Raw genomic sequence first — 16,317 nt, 5'->3', positions numbered from 1 at the left:
GCAGGAGCAGCTGCCGCCAGCGCCTGCGTGGCAACCTCACAGCATGGGCTGTGGGGCCGAGAGCGAGGCAGCCGGGGGTCCTGGCCGCGCTCGTTCGTCACCCCTGCTAACGCCACAACTCTCGTGCCATGGCTCCCTGGAGGGACGTCCCTGCCCTGCGCTCCAGGTCACCCAGCTTCCCCAGCTCACTGCGGTGTGGCTGAGCAGCATGCTCCCCCTGCCAGGGGAGGGAGAAGAAGCCAGCATGGGGCCCAGCATCACCCCCTGAAGTCTTTGTCCTGGCTTTGTCTGCAGGGCTTGGGGCTCCCCCAGGACGGCTCATTTGGAGCCACTGCAAGAAAGCTCAATGAGAGATTAGCCCCAGGCAGGTGGTGAGGCCAGCCCCAGCTTTGGGGGTCTCCTCTGGCACCCATGGGCTGTGGGGGATCTCTTTGGAGGGCTCTGGGGAAGGCTCCCCACTGCTGCAAGGGCACACGGAGTAGCGGCAAGGGCAGACCAGGGCTGCCTGGGAGAAGGCAGCAAGCAGGGCACAGTCCCCATGCCACCTCCCCACACCACTGGCCCTGCACCCTGCCTGGCCCCACAGCGCTGGGAACACGCCGGAGCACCAGGGCCCACGGGGACGGTGGGGCTGGCCGGGCTGAGCAGGGATTTCTCCTTACAGGACTTTCCCATGGAAGAAGACTTGCTTTTCCCAGGGCTGTCTGGCCAGGCTCCAGGAGGAGAGAGATATCCCAGCTCCCTTCGTGGGGAGCCACACAGCCCTCCAGAACCACGGCGGGCAGTCCTCATGCTCCCACTCTTCCACCCGCGGAAGGTGCCCACTGCTGGGGACATGGACGGGATGGGCACCCTCCAGCTCCCGAGCCTTCCCATGGGCTCTGCCCAGCAGCCTTAGCCATGCGGCACGTGGAACGGATGCTGGCTGTTGTTCCCCACCAGCAGGGATGTGCACGGTGGGGGATACCATCAGCTGCACCTCCAAGGCTAGCCGAAGGCCAGAGGAAGAGCGAGCCACACCATCCTGGAGCTGAGCCCGAGTGGGGACAGGGGACTTCCCTGGAGCGGATGCAGCGGAACGAGCTATTGTTCCAGCCTGGCCTGTGAGCGCGGGGCTGCAGGCGCCTGCTGCCGTGCTGAGGCATCTGCCCAGCCCTTGGCAAGGGCATCTTGAGGAGACCCGAGGTAAGGCTGCTGGCAGCACCCAGGAGGAGCATGCTGGCTGGCTTCTCCCAGGTGCTGGCAGTGCCGCACAGCCGGAGGTGAGGCAAGGGCACCCTGGGGATGGTTCCAGTTGCCCGGCCAGCTGGGAGCACTGGCGTGATGCCAGCAAGACCCACATCTCAGAAACACCCTTCCTGCCTCAGGGCAGTGGCAGGGCAGGACATGCCCACGAAGCAGGGGCCTAGGGAAGCTGGGGAAGCTGCTGGAGCTGGGGAAGCTGCATGTCCATCTGCGGAGGCAGGCCTGGAGGGAGCCATGGTGGTCCCCAGTACCGTCTCCGAACTCTGTGGCTGCAGGCTGTGCTGCCAGCCCTTTGTCTGCCTCGTTTTTCCCATTCCTTTGCCACCCACAGCCTGTTTCCCAGCCAGTCTTCTGGGACGTGCCCAGGGTACGATGCAAGGCAGCCCCAGCGCTGCTAGCCTGGTCCCAGGCTCCGCACAGCCTGGACCCCAGAGCACAGGGTACTGATCCCCCCATCCCCAAGCATGCTGGGCTCCGGAGAGCTCCTTACGCATCGTGACGCCCAGCCCCAGGTTTGCTCCCTCTGTTTCCAGCTCAAAGCTGCAAGGACACAGCAGCTGTAAGGGCAGAGACAGACCTATATCTGGCTTGCTCTGGCTGCTCTGTTTTTCCCGAAATGCGGGGCAGCTGCCCTGCTGCGGTGAGCTCAGCAGCGAGCGGGAAGGCAGCTCAGAGGCGTGATGCAGCAGCAGCCCCGCGGCTGGGCTCGGTGCCAGCGCAGTCAGTGCGCTGCATGGCCCTTGGCTGGCACTGGGTCTCAGGCAGGCAGGGGGGCACATACATCCCCGGGCTCCTGCACCCCCAGGTTGGGCTGTGGTGGCTCCAGTTAGCACCAGTGCAGTCCAGTTTACAGCAGAGCCCAGTCTACCCTGTGACAAATGAGCACCGAGAAGCTGATGAGGGGAGGGGGCTCACAAGCAGGGCCCATGCTGTCCGGCTGCTGGCAGCTGCCACTGGCACAGCTGGGAGTGCAGTGGCATTGTGCCCAGACCTCCAGCAAGTGCAGGGACAGCTGCAGGGACCCTCCTTACAAGGAGGGGTCCTGGCCACAGCCCAGCTCCCAGGCACCTTGGCAGGGACCTCTGTCCCTTCTGCAGGGCCCCGGGAAGGCATCTTCCACCCCTGCACCCCAGCCTTGCAGCCCCTCCACTGGGAGCCCCGCTCTACTCCGCTCCAGTCAAATCAGTGTTCCAACCTGATCAGATTCCCCCGCTGCTCCCAGCCCCTGGCACCCCTCCTTGCCCCATGCCGGGGTGCCTGAGCCCTGCACCTCTCTCCAGCAGGTCTGGATGCTGCAGAGTTGGACACTCTATGGCAGGAGAGAGCAGGCACAGGCTTCCCTCTGCCCTCCGGAGCATGGAGCAATGGCAGAGAAGCCCTGCTACGGATCCACGACCTCTAAACCCTGCAGCCCCTGCACCTCTCCAGCGGGAGCACAGAGCCCCAGGAAGGGCAGGGGCCTGGGCAGGCGCCAGCAGTGGGAAGGGGAGGCAGGTGCGTGGCTGGAGGCAGGGAAGGAGTGGAGCACGCCCAGCCCTTGGCTCGGCTCTTTTTTTCCTTCTCCTGTTTGGTAAAGCAACAAGAAATCCAAACATTACCATAAATGCTGAAAGCATCCTGGCTCTATCACGTGGGCACAGGAGCACACATCACCGGGGGATCCAGGCAGCTGCTGCGAGGGAGCCCATGGCCAAAGCAGGCCAGGCAGGGAGGGGCCGGGGCCGGCGGGGAGCCAGCCGGCAGGACAGACCCCAGGCAGGACAGACACCCCCCGACACGGATCTGCCATCCTGGCAGCCCAGCGAGGGCTGCGGCTCGAGCGCCGGATGGCCCCAGGCAGCACCAGCCCAGGTGGAGTGTGCCAGGATGCGCCCCCCGCCCTGGCTCAGCGTGTTCTGGGGCAGGGGTCATGCAGGGGCAGGGGTAGGTGGCTGCAGGGGGGAACCCCAGCACCCTGCTCCCTCGGAGCTCCCCCCTTGCTGCCTGCGGGTGCAGCGCTTCCCTCCTCAGCCCCTCCCGGACCTGCAGATGTCTTTCCCATGGGTCATCGGCTCCACTCGCTCTCCCCTGCCTTGGGCTCCAGGGCCGGATCTTCCTGAGCCTGTCATCAGCGTCAGGGCGGCAGAGCTGGAGCATCTCCTGGGGCACAGCGGAGCGGAGGCCGGACGCCGCCAGCCCCACACCCCGCCAGGAGCCGGCAGGGAGAGCAGGAGCCGCGCTGGGGCTGTGCAGCCTTGGGCCAGGCCGCGGCCATGAGTTTATTCTAGGATCTCCTGCAGGAAACTGCTCGGTGGGGCGTAAGCGCTGCCACCCGGGCTGACCCTGTCCCAAGCACCCCGACCCCAGGGACCCCGCTGGCCAGCACAAGCCTTCCCCGTGCCAGGGCTGAGGCTGTCGCAAACTCATCACACGTGTGGCCGCAGGGACCCTGTGGGTGACGTGGCGGGTGCCCCCGCGCTGCTTGGAACCAGGGTAAGGGCTCTCGCGCCGCAGCCGCCCCGGGCTCTGCGGCAGCGCCGCGATTAAACGAGCGCTGCGGACCCTTTAAATGGGCGTTAGTGGGCGGGGCCCGCAGCGGCGGCAGCAGCCAGTCGGAGGCGCCCCGCCCGTCAGCGACCACGCCCCCAGCGCCGTGCCCCCGCCGCGTCCTGCGAACCGACCAATGGGCGGCGGGGAGAGGCGCGGCCCTCACCGCCCATTGGCCCGGCGGCGCGCGGCAGCCCGAGCGAAGATGGCGGCGCCCGGCGGCGGCCGTTCCCCGGCGGACCGAGGCTGATGGCCCCGCACCGCCATGGACCTGCTGTTCGCATTGTTCCGCGGCCTGCGGCTGGCCCTGGACCTGCTGGTCCTGGTGCTGGACGTCAACTTCTTCCTGGTGTCCTCGCTGGTGTCTGCGCTGCTCTGGCTGATCGCCGCGGCCTACAGCCTCCCCACGGCCGCCGCCGCCGGGGCTCTGGCCTGCTGGGACGGGCTGCTGCTGGCGCTGGCCTGGCTGGCGCGGGCGGCCTGCGGCCTGGCGCTGGGCACGCTGCAGGGACTGGCCGGCCTGCTGCGCGGCTGCTGCTGCGGCCTGGAGGGGCTGAAGGTGGCGGGGAACTTGCTGTCACACCTGATGCTGCGGAGCCGGGAGCTGCTGCACCGCGGGCTCTGCGGGCTGCTGGGCTGTGGGCAGGCCCTGGCCAGGCAGCTCTGCGAGGGCCTGGCCATCGGCACCAGCCTGCTGGCCTACCTCATCAACAGCCTGGTCAACGTGTGCCTCATCGGCACGCAGAACCTCTTCACCCTGCTCGTGGCCCTGTGGGACTCTGTCACCGGCCCCTTCCTTAGGGTCACGGACCTGCTGGCTGCTTTCCTCGCGCACGTCTCCAGCGGCGCCATTGCTGTGTCCATCCTGCTGTGGTCGCCCTGCCAGCTGGCCTTCAAGCTCCTGGCCTCCGCTGCTGAGCTCTTCATCAACATCTTCTTCGTCAATATTTATGGCCTGGGATTGCTCCTCCTCATTATTTTTGTCAGCTCCTTTGTCTTCAACCCCGGGCTGCTGTGGACACTGACAGGCCACATGATGGGCTACTTCAGCGCGCTGCCTTCCTACCACCGCCTGCAGCGGGATGTGTGGCGGCTCTATCAGGTGGCAGTCCTGACCCTGGGTATGGCCATGACCTCTCAGGCCTGGCGCAGATTGGTGGACTGGAGTTTGCATGTGACTGACTGGAGCCGAGGAGGCAGAACGATGAACCGGGAAAGAAACCAGCGAGGGGCAGCTCTGCTCGCCACCAGACCTGCAGCCCCTGGCAGGCCAGCGCTGGCAGGAGTTGGCCATCTGCCAGCCGAGCATGAGGACCAGCTGGACATGGAGCAGGTACCACAACTGCATCCTCCTCCGAGTCGAAGTGCACTGGCAGGACAGCGTCTCCAGCCACCCAGGGAGGAACCGAGCACCTCCTGGGGGAAAGCTCCGAGGAAGCAGCAGCTGAATGCAGCAGCTGGGAATGCTGAGGGTATCCCAGATAACGACCCCTGGATGCTCCTGAAAGAACAAGAGGAACATAAGAAATGCGTCATCTGTCAAGACCAAACCAAGACAGTCCTGCTTCTGCCCTGCAGGCACCTGTGCCTGTGTCAAGAGTGCACAGAAGTCCTCCTGCGGCAGGCCATCTACCAGCGCAACTGCCCGCTGTGCCGCCAGATGATCCTCCAGACACTCAACGTGTACTTGTAAACCCAAGGTGGGGGGTGGCTGGTGTCATTTTCCCAGGAGGTCAAGGGCACCCTGTGTGCCTTTTGCTGGGAAGCAGAACTTCCCACGGGTGACCTGAGCAGCTTCCAAAGAACTAAGAGTGGTGCTGAAAGGGCAAAAGGCCATTGGGGGTGTCTGCTAGCCACAGTTGCAACGTACCTAGATTGTAGCTCTTGCTAGCCAGCACACTAACCAATCTCTGCAGCAGGCAGAGTTACCTTTTTTGTTGTTGTTGTTGACAACTTTTGCAGTTTCTGGGCCTGTTGGCTCGAGCCTGCAGCAGTCTGAGATCCAAAGCAGAGTGCAGAAGGATGTTCTGGTCCCTCATAGCCAAAGTTGATAGAAAGGCTGAAGGTTGTGCCCTCCTGGGAATCACAGGGGCTGGTGCAGGGCAAGGGAGGGTTTTTCCCAAAGTCTAATCAGAAAACTAGCCGGCAGACTGCATTCAGGCCTCTGTTTCCCCCTCCCACCATCTTAAGTGGGGGAACCTCCCTGGGAGGAGGCCCAGTGTGCCCCTTTTGCAAGGCCCTAGGAGAACAATGAGCACACTTGAGATTTTTAGGCTTTGCTACCAGAGGGCTGAGCATGGCTCTCAGCTGGAAAAGAGCAGGCTTTCTGGGATACTTCAGCATCCTGTGACTTTGGTTTCTGAGCTTCCTATTCCCCTTGCCAGGACAACAAGGAGCCACAATGAATGCAGGCTCCCTGCAGGCCAGCTGACTGCAGCACGCAGTGTTGCTGCTGCTTCCACACATCACCTATGCAAGACTAGCAAGCACACATCAGGTTACTCGCATGGGGAGGCCAGGGGGAGTTAACTCTTTCTGCAGGGGTGGTGGTGCTGCTTGGGGAACCGGAGGGGTGGCTGGCCAGCCAGTGCTCACAGTCCTGGCAGCAGCAGCGCACGCCTGAGCCAATGCTGGAGGATCCTTTCCAGATAATACACATTTTCTGCAGGCTCAGAATGCCATGGAACCTAGTGGTTCACACTAGTGCTTGCTTGCTGCTTCCCAGGTTGGGCTGGCTGGAGGGAGTAACTCTTTGGGAAGAGAGGGGACACCCCCAAAGCTCCTGGGAGCCCACTGAGACATTCCAGCTCCAGGCACGAGTCCTGCATATCTGTGTTGCAGATCTGCAGTTGCGTGCATGGAGCAGTACCAGGACCATGGCTATCTTTGACTAGGGCAAGGTTACACTGCTGTTCTGTCTTAGTGTCTGTCAGAAATGCAGCCAGTTTTATTTAGAAGTGTTCCCTGAAGCCTAATGAGGGCATCCAATCCCAGCTTGGTCAACCAGCACTGTTCCAAGAAATTGCTGGGCTGCAAGAGGGCCTTATGCTAAAAAGCTTTTCCTTTTCCAGCTGCTTGCTTGAGGTCAGCCATGCACCACAGCCAGTTTTTGGATGGAGCCAGACAGACTGGAAAGAGTCTTGACTTATGAACTGCAAGCCAAGAGCCTGAGGACGGCTGGCATGGTCTTGCTTCTCTGTTCTCCTTCTTGATTAGTGATTTAAGCCAAAACAGAGGCAGAAGAGAGGCCAGGCCATGCTGGGAGATGCCTTTGTACTGTAAACATGAACTGTGGCAAGACTATCTGGCTGGAGAGTGGCTTTGCTTTGGGAGGCAGCGCAGGGGCCGGTTGCCCCTGTGTTCGCTGGGGGCTGGAGGGACTCCCTGGGCCAAGCTGGGCTCCCGAGTGCTAACGGGTGTGAGAAGGGCCATGTGAGCTGCTTCCACCTCACCTTGCAGAGAGGCAAAGCTCCATGCCCAAGCCCTGTTGCTCAGCCTCTTGTCCCTGTGCCTCCCCAGATGCACGCCACCCACGTCAATGTTTGCTCCCTCCAGCCACCTTTCCTGTGGCTGCAGCCAGTGACACTTGCAATGGAGCAGCCCAGCCCTTGCCAGAGCAGCGAGCGCAGCCCCGGAGGCTGTGTTCCCCAGCAGCTCTCTCCTTCCAGGAGGACTTCTGCAAGCGCCTGGGACAAGCTGGACCCTTCCCTGGCTACGCCTCTGGACACACTCAGGAGTGGGACTGTGGCCATGCTGCTGACTGCAGGTGGTGGTGTTTGGTTTGGACCAGCTCAGATCTTGGGATGCAACATTTCCTACATGAGTTACAGGAGGGGAAGGATACCTCTGCAGGACTACAGTTTCTCTCTGCAAACCTTTTTTTTTTTTTTTTTTTTCCCCCTGTTATAGCAGTCACGCTTATTGTTTTAGAGCCTGTTTGTTTGCTGCCTGTTTGTATAAAAAAAAAAGGAAAGAGAAAGCTTTGCCTTAAGTTAACTTTTTGCACTAAGGAGTAGATACCAAGTAGATTAAAGTCTTCTTTATCAAAAGCTCCCTGCTGCTTCATTTTTGGGAAGAGTTTTCTCAGGGGGATGGGCTCTCCTCTCTGCTCAACCCAGGCCCCAGAGGAAGCCTATCACTCCCCACCAAGGGTCAGAGCTGCGTGGCCAATACCACCAGCAAGCTCAGGGGTACTTGCACCCAGAAGGGCAGTGCTGTGGAATACCCTGAAGTCAGGCTGCTGCACGGGAAAAGCCTGGCACACAGGAGACTAATCTACACCCAAAGACATAGCGGGTGGGCTTTCCAAGGCTGGCATCCCCCCCTCCCTGCGCTGGTAACCCACAGTGAGAAGTGGTCGTGGATATGGCTGTGCAAGGGAGCAGAGTGCAGCTTGCAAGGCACCAGTGCCAACGTCTGCATCTTGCCTGGAGATGCATTTGCTGCTGCAGCCTCTTCTGGGCCTGGGAGCAGGCAAAGCAGTGAGGGCAGCTCCTGCTGGCAACGGCCCAGGACTGGTGGCCATCTCTCCACGCCTAAATCAGGTCACTTTGAGCTGTTCAGCGAGCAGCAGTGGCTGCTTTGCTGGGGGGCCCGTACACACAGCTTCCTCTCCTGTCAGGAGCAGCAGCAGTTCTCTCTACTGGAGCAAAGGGATTCATGCTGAGCTTCTCCAGAGCTGGAGCTCCCCAAGGCCTGAGCAGGCCAAAGTGGAGGTTCTGGGATTTCCTAGGCTGGCAGGAACGTGCACAGGGACAATTAATCCTTGCTTACATGTGTCCTTGGCACCTCAGTTCCTGCTGCTTGTGGTGGAGGGTGTTAGCAAGCCTGACTGTCCCAGGGATGGAGGCAGCACCCAAAGCACTAGGAGCTGTGGAGCAGCAGGCAGCACAGGGCTCGGTCTTGCCTCGCAGAAAGGCTGTGGCAGGCTCAGCCGCACTGGCCTACTGGTGAGCAGATGCATTCACTGCAGAGTAAGTTACTCCCTGGCCATGATCTGAGCTCTTGGCAGGCTTCTGTGTGCTTTTAAGCACCCTCTGCTTCTCCAGCTTCCTTGTAAATTGTTTGGAAAAATGTTTCAGGACCCTGATGGGCAGAGACCCCAGGAGTTCTGGCTCACCCTGCCCTAAACTCACCTGTCTTGGCAGGGCCATGCCAAACGAGCTAATTTTAACCAGGATGAAAATCACAGTGCGGAGAGTGGGAGCTGCTGGGAGGCCAGGAACAGACAGACATCTGCTGCAGGAGCAGCTCTGCCAGGCACAGGAAAGAGGCCCATGCTGGCAGCCATGGGAGCCCTGTGGGGCTCTGGCTGCAGAATGGTAACAACTGGGGAAACTGAGGCACTACTGAGCCTCCCTCTCTTGCTCGCAGGGTGTGTGAGCCCAGGCAGGCTGGGCACCCAGGGAGGCTGCAGAGCTGCCCCAGGGCAGGAGGACGGGGCCATCAGGGGCACGTCTGCCATCCCCTGCACAGGCAGGGTGCTCCCAGCCCACACTCCCCCTCAGCCAGCCCCAGTGGGGACCAGAGAGGATGTTCAGCCACCTCAGGCCACTGCAGCCGTGCCTGCCAAGAGACAACAGGATGTGCAGGACACAGCCTTCCCCTGGGAGCCATCCTGCACACACTTGGCCCCCTTGCTGGCCAAGCAGCAAGCAATTATGGGAGGAAAATACAACCACCTCCCGGCTAACGGGCAGCGCATAGAGTCGCTGAGACTGATGGTCAGCCATGCCAGACCTGCCTGCTCTGGCACTGTGGCTTTTGGTGCAGGGCTGCACTGCCTGGGGAGGGTGTCCAGCAGCAGCAACGCTCCCAGACCAGTCCAGGGCACAAGATCTGGAGTCCCCAGGGGTAGTCCCAGCCCCAGAGCTTGCTTGGGAGCCTCACACATAAGCCAAGTGGGCTGGTGTCAGCCCTTCACAGTGCCAACACCCTTCTCCCTTCTCCGGGGAGGGGGGAGCACAGTGCTGCCGAGTTACTCCAGTTTAGGAGCACTGGGGTGGCGGGGCCGATAGCTTGCTGAAACCTCCCCTGCCCAGGCCCTGGGAAAGCCCCCAGGATCCCTTTGTCATCCCAGCTGCAACCCCCCAGCCCTAATGAGCCACCAGTCCCAGCCTGGGGACAGCAGCCATCATCTGCCTGACAGCAGGGAGCTGGCATGACAGAAGCTGCAGATGCACAGCAGCATGAGCAGCTAATGATACTGGGCCAACAGGGAGGGAGCAGGTGATGATCAGCAGCCAAATCGTGGGGGGCCTTTGGGCTGCTCCCGAGCACCAGCTTTGCTTTCTCATTAGCGGCTCAGCCCAGGGAGCCACACCAGCTCCCCGAGCACAGCGGCAACCCCAGCACGGAGCTGCAGCGCTGGGTGCGGGGAGGCCTCAGGGACACAGAATGGCTGAGGCTGGCAGGGACTTAATCGATTATCTGGTGACAGAGTCTCTGCTGTTCATGCTCCCCCATCCTTTGCTTGCCCACCCCATCCACATCCCTACCTGAGTGGGGCTTTTCCCCTCCCCTGCCATTCCCAGTTTAAAGCTCTCCTTACCAGGTCTGCTGGCAGAGGTCACCTGAAGATGACTGGACAGTGCTCCCTGCACCGTGTCAGCAATGAGGGCGCTGAACCTTGCTGAGGGTGCTGAACCTATGCCATAACCGCAAGCTTTTCCATAGAGCAGGACTGTCCTGCTGCTGCCAGGAGTCACCAGGACAACCTCCACCACCAAGGGTATTTCCACTTTTGAACCAGGCAGGTGCGTGCTGTCACCATAGTTGAAGGTTTGGGTTTTTGTAGTTGCAGGGTCTCAGAGATGATCCAGTTGATCTCTTTCGTGCCCTCTCTGATGCCACACAGCCTGCTGACTTCCTCCACTTGGCCGCACAGTTCCATGATGTGCACAACCACACACCTCTTGCAGGCTGCTAGTCAGGTGCACCCAGCAAAAGCAGTCCAGCACCCTCCACAGCTCAGGGCTGGCCAGGCTGCGTCCTCCAGCATCGCAGGAAGAGTTGCTCCAATGCTTGCTGGAAACTGTGACCTTTGTGTGCCAAGGACACATGTGCTGGTACTTCACACACACACCCTTAAAAAAACAAACAAAGAAACAAACAAACAAACAAAAACCAAAACCACCAAACACAAATCAAACCACCTTTCTGCACAAGCTGCTGCCTGTTGGCTGCACCACAATACCTGCGAGCTGAGCTTGGCTCTTATATAGGCTTCTCACTTGCACTGGCTAAGGGATGCTGCCCCCTCCCTAACCTGGGCTCAGCTGGAACAGGGGCTTCAAGCACTCCTTCCTCGGGGGCAGCTGGTGGAGCTCATCAGAAGCAGCTGGAGCTTACTAGAAACTTGCCAGAAGTCAAGGTCTCTTGTGGCTCTCCTTCCCTTATCCTCCTCTTCCTCCTCTCCAGCTGGCAGCAGGCACCCCTGTGTTCCTCAGAGGGTTCCCAGCTGCTCCCCAATGATCCCAGACAAAGTGTCCTGAAAACCAAGAGCATCTCAAAGTAAGCAGAGCCCAGAAACCGTGGTGCCAAGTGCTATGTCTGTGGCTGCCTCTGTTAGCTGTGCTCCCCCACATTGTGATGGGGACCAGAGGATGCTCCCAGCCTCCACACACCTTCCCTGGCCTCATCTCAAGAAAAATAATTTTCCTCCTCCCAGAATAGACAGGACAGGCCATCGATCCGCTCTGCGGCGTTGTTTGCCCCTGGGCAGCTCTGCTTACAGCAAAGGCCATCGTCAACCCAAACAGACACGCTGCTGCCGGGTGGGCTGGGAAGAGGAGCCTGCAAGATGGGTAGCAGAGCCCCTCCGCACCCCAGCATGGCTTCGCCCTGGTCCCAGCACCTCCAGAGCCCCTCTGCACTGGGACTGCTGGGCTGTGCGTCCCCCCCTCTGCGTTGGGGGCAGCTCTCGGGGTGGCTGGGCTGTGTGTCCCCCGTCCCCCTGAGCCAGGCGGCCTGCAGGGTGACATGCCCTTGGCCCCAGGTCCCTGCTGGTCCCCGGCCCCGGGGTGGGGGTGGGGGGCTGGCCCCAGGGCTGCTGCCAGCCTGCCCCAGCTCGCGGGTGGGCACGGCCACGGTGCTGGGGGCTCCGTGCAGCACGGCGGAGGGGGGCGATCAGGCCGGGGGTGGCTGGATGTGTGCGGGGGTCCGGGGCTGGGGGCTCCAGCAGGCCGTGCGGGCAGAGCAGCCAGCCCAGTGCGCTCCACCAGCGAGGCCCGCTAAGGAGCTCGGCCCCCGGCCAAGAGCCCCCCCCCCCCCCGCTCCCCGGGGCCTGTTCCGGGCAGGAATGAGGAAGCTCCGCGTTCCCCCGCTAAAAATAGGGACCTTTCCCCAGGCGGGTCGCGGCGGTCGCGCTGCGGCGGGGCTGCCCGGGCGGCGGGCACGAAGGGGCCCCGCAAGGCCCGCACCGGCAGCGGGGGGGCCAGGGCCAGCGCCCCCCCCCGCCCCCGAGCCGGGCCCCCCCGCCTCGCCCCGGGACCCCCAGCCCCGGCAGGGAGCCCTGCAGCGGGGGGCGGCGGGGGGCCGGCGCTGGCCGGGGGACGCCGCTGTCGCCATCTAGTGGCTGCCGCGGGCGGCCCTGCGCGGCCTCCGGGCCGGGACCCCCGCCCGCACCCCCGGCACCCCTCGCGGCTCCTGCGGACCCCAGCGCCCACGCAGGCCTGGCGCCGGGGGCGGCCCCCCAGAGGGGTGCTGGCACCCAGCGAGCCCAGCATGGCACCCATCAAGCCCAGCATGTCCCCACCAGAGGGGTGCTGGCACTCCGTGAGCCTGGCACGGCCCCCCTAGAGGGCTGGCCGCACCCAGTGAGCCCAGCATGGCCCCCCCAGAGGGGTGCTGGCACCCAGTAAGGCCGGCATGGCACCCCCAGAGGAGTGCCGGCACCCAGTGAGCCTGGCACGTCCCTCCCAGAGGGGTGCTGGCAGCCCATGAGCTTGGCACAGCTCCCCCAGAGGAGTGCCAGCACCCAGTGAGCCCAGCATGGCCCCCCCAGAGGGGTGCTGGCACCCAGTAAGGCCAGCATGGCACCCCCAGAGGGGTGCTGCCCCCCAGTGAGCCTGGCACGGCCCCCCCTTGAGGGCTGGCAGCACCCAGTGAGCCCAGCATGGCCCCCCAGAGGGGTGCTGGCACCCAGTAAGGCCAGCATGGCACCCCCAGAAGGGTGACGGCACCCAGTGAGCCTGGCACGGCCCCCCAGAAGGGTACCAGCACCCAATGAGCCTGGCACAGCCCCCCCAGAGGGGTGCTGGCACCCAGTGAGCCCAGCATAGCACCCCTCAAGCCCAGCATGGCCCTGCTGGCACCCCAGGGGATGGCAGGACATGGCACACAGCCACACGCAGCGGGCACAGACGTGGCTGAGGAGCCCTTTATTGAGGGGGAAGGAGGGGGGGAGGCACCAGAGGGCCGGCAGTGAGGGTGACAAGAGGGGCAGCTTCCAGCCCTGGGGCGTGCCAGGACCGCAGCAGGACAGGCCCCCGGCCGTGCCCGCGGCCAGGCAGCCTGGGCTCGCTCTGCGCATGGGGAGAAGCTGGCAGCACGGGCCGGGCGGCTATGGCGGGTAATATATAACAACCAGGTTACTGCGGCTCCCTGGCGTGGGCGTCTTGCCCCGGAGCCGGGAGCCCGACATAATACTTAGCTCTTATACAGCGCTGCTGAAGGGGTGCTCCCCGCCACCTCCAAGGCGGCAGAGGGGCCGTGTTCCTGCCCTGCACGGGGCAGCTGCAGCAGAGCGGGGCAGGGGTCCCGGTGTCCCTGCTCCCAGGCGGCCGGACCTTGGCACCACCCCCCCGGGGCTCCGGTGGCTGGGAAGGGGCGCGTGCCCCGGCCCCGGCCGCAGCCCAGGGCAAGCTCAGGCGAAGACGGCCGAGTTTTGCCAGTAGGAGTAGACGAGGAAGCCGGTGAAGGTGCTGTCCGTCTTGACGCTGGCGTAGAAGCCGATGTAGTCCCCCACACCCACCTGCACCCACACCTCATCCTCGGGTTCCAGGCGGACCAGGGCACCCCCCGAGAGCGAGGTGGGCTTTGGCCAGTTCCCGTAGTACTGGAAGAAGGAGGCGATGGACTGGCCGTTCTTCATGATGTCAAACTGGAGGCTGGCACGGTAGACGGTGGCGTGGACAGCAAAGTAGTAGAGGCCGGGCACCTCACAGGTGAACTTGCCCGTGGCGGGGTCGTAGTGGCCCTGCTCGTTGATGAGCACCACGTCGAAGCGGATGGGCTGGTCAGCCAGCGGCGGGCTGCGCGACTCGGAGCGTTTGGCGCTGAAGGCCGAGCGAGGGGCCACCGCGCACTCACCCTGCGCTCCTTTCTCACCATGCATGCCGTTCATGCCGGGGCTGCCCACCTCCCCGCGGGGACCAGGTGCTCCTGAGGCAGGCAGGGAAGGGACAGGGTTACCTCTAAGCCACCGCCACCAGCGCGGCACCCCGCCAGCCAAGCTCCCCCAGGCCCCCTGCCCGGCCCCAATCCCACCAGGATGATGAGCCTCCCCCAGGACGCGGGAGGTGGATACCCGCCATGGCCAGTGTGGCAGCAGCACAACTGGGGAGGGCTGGGTGCATGCGGTAAGCGGGCACAGCGGCAGCGGAGAGTTGGAAAAACCCCCACAGGCGGGGAGAAACTCCAGCCCAGGAGCCGGGGCAGAGGTGATGCAGCCATATTCTGGGGACAGCTTGGTGGGCCCCTCTAAAGCAGGAGGTGGAAGAGAGGGATGGCAGTGGGGATGGGGAGGAATGCAGCTTTGCCAGCGACGGGGAGCCGCTGTCTGTTGCGGGAGCACAGGACCACCACAGGCAGGACTGGAGGGGCGGTGGTGGCATGAAAGGGGCACTTTTGCAGGATTCGCTCCTGGTTTGGTGATGTGGGGCTGTGCCAGCACCCAGGGCTCGCCCCCTGGCATGAGGGCATTCCCCACAGATAGGGCAGAGCAGGTCCCCCTCCCCAGCCGGGATGTCTCCTTTCTTACCAGGAGGGCCCATCTCGCCCTTCTCCCCTGGCATCCCCATCACCCCGTCCCGGCCGTCTCGTCCGTCTCTGCCTGGCAGACCCTGGCCCCCGTGCAGACCCGGCGTCCCTGGGATGCCTGGCTGCCCTGAGCACAGCCCAGGGATCTTGTTGTCTTCGATCTGCAAGGAGCTGGTGACGAGCTCAAGGAGGAAGAGGAGGAAGAGCTGCTTCATCTCGTCTGCCGTGGAGGGGCTGGAAGGGGGCAGAGAAGGATAACGGCTCTGGGAGATGAAGTGACGAGGGCTGGGAAATGAGCTTGCCGTGCTCAGCAGGGAGTGGGCGCGGGGGGCTCAGCGGGGCACCATTCCTCCCTTCTTTCTCCTTTGCCTTTTCAGCTGCTCCCCACAGCAAGGCCTGACTGCTGGCCGCACCTGCTGCAGCATCCCCACCGCTGCCTGCGCCATCGGCCTGCAGCCCACCAGCGTGACCCCCCCCCGGGACGGCTCCTGGTGGGGCGCCAGGGCCATGGAGCTGGGGCGGGAGCTGCGGCACGTGCGGGAGGCGGCAGCCCTGTGCGTGCGGCTGGGGGCTGTTTGGGGTGGGAGCTGCCACTTCGGTGGCGTGCCCGGCTGTGGGTGCGCGTGGGGGCAGTGGCGGGGGGCTGCTGGGGTGTCAGCTGGAGGGCAGCGGGTGAGCTGCGAGCCATGCGTGGGGTGCGGTTGTTGCATGCGGGCGGTGTGTGGCGGGGCAGCAGCTCCGGGAGCGCGGGGCTGTGTCCCGGCCCAGCCTTGGCAGCATCCCTGCTGCCGGCGGCTCTGCTCCACACCCGGCCAGCTCCCTGCGGCACAGCTGTCTGGGGCTGCAGCATCCCCAGCCGCGCTGGACCACCGCGGTGCCGGGGACCATCCTGCTGCCCGGGCTGCCCCCAGCCCTTCCCACTTCTGGGCAGCGAGAGCGGAGACCCTCAGTTGGAGTTGGCCCCCTCCCCGTGGCCTTGCCCTGGGAAAGCTGCCTCTCTTCCCCCTCCTGGACGCGATGGCTGCAACAAAAAGGAAAAGGAGGAGAACAGTGTCTCTCCTCCGCCCAGGCGCCAGAGCCAGGTCCCCAGCGAGTCCCAGCTCCCCCCGGCGCGGGGCGGACGGAGCTGGGTAGCCCCACTCACTGCGATCCCACGGCTCCTGCCCCAGCGCCTCGCTGCTCTCCGGCGTGGAAGGGCTGCGGCTCTTCCTGACCACTTCACTCTGACGAAGGCCCTAGGAAAGGCAGCCTCTCCACCCCCCCCCTCCTCCTCACGTCTCTCCTCCCAAACTCCAAAGGAAATCAAGGGCCTTGGGAGCCAAAAGCTACAAGACAAGGGGAAAAAGAAAAATAATCCCATGGTGTCAGAAGTGCTGTAAGCAGGGGGAAGGGAGAGCGAGACAAACAGCCTGGCAAAGGGGGAGGAGGCACGGGCTGCAAACCACCTCAGCCGAACACATCTGGACACCCCGGCGGCGGGACAGCGGGAAGGGAAACGAGAAAACAGGCAGCAGAGTGAAACTGGAGTAAGAGGAAGGCCAAGGGAGGGAAACCCAGCAGAGGCAG

At 63.5% G+C, this 16,317-nt stretch overlaps 2 protein-coding genes across 3 annotated transcripts; one reads left to right on the top strand and one right to left on the bottom strand.

Moving 5' to 3' along the window:
• Positions 1–3,935: 3,935 nt before the first annotated feature.
• RNF26 (ring finger protein 26) lies at positions 3,936–7,820 on the top strand. 2 transcript variants are annotated; one of them, XM_037409873.1, is made up of 2 exons: positions 3,936–5,471; positions 7,440–7,820. In XM_037409873.1, exon 1 carries the CDS (start codon positions 4,037–4,039, stop codon positions 5,462–5,464), a length of 1,428 nt encoding a protein of 475 aa, XP_037265770.1. In that variant the 5' UTR covers positions 3,936–4,036; the 3' UTR covers positions 5,465–5,471; positions 7,440–7,820. The 2 variants fall into 2 exon arrangements, with proteins under 2 accessions (XP_037265770.1, XP_037265769.1); XM_037409872.1 differs by having other exon boundaries at positions 6,843–7,729.
• Positions 7,821–13,128: 5,308 nt separating this feature from the next.
• On the bottom strand, positions 13,129–16,027 carry C1QTNF5 (C1q and TNF related 5). The gene is made up of 3 exons (XM_037410106.1): positions 15,896–16,027; positions 14,753–14,985; positions 13,129–14,154 (listed from the first exon to the last, which is right to left on the bottom strand). Exons 2-3 carry the CDS (start codon positions 14,964–14,966, stop codon positions 13,637–13,639), a joined length of 732 nt encoding a protein of 243 aa, XP_037266003.1. The 5' UTR covers positions 14,967–14,985; positions 15,896–16,027; the 3' UTR covers positions 13,129–13,636.
• Positions 16,028–16,317: the final 290 nt, after the last annotated feature.

The sequence above is a fragment of the Falco rusticolus genome, chromosome 16, assembly GCF_015220075.1.
Source record: "Falco rusticolus isolate bFalRus1 chromosome 16, bFalRus1.pri, whole genome shotgun sequence".
Taxonomy (NCBI): domain Eukaryota; kingdom Metazoa; phylum Chordata; class Aves; order Falconiformes; family Falconidae; genus Falco; species Falco rusticolus.
The sequence above is the reverse complement of the archived record's forward strand: the minus strand, read 5'-3'. Positions and strand labels throughout refer to the sequence as shown.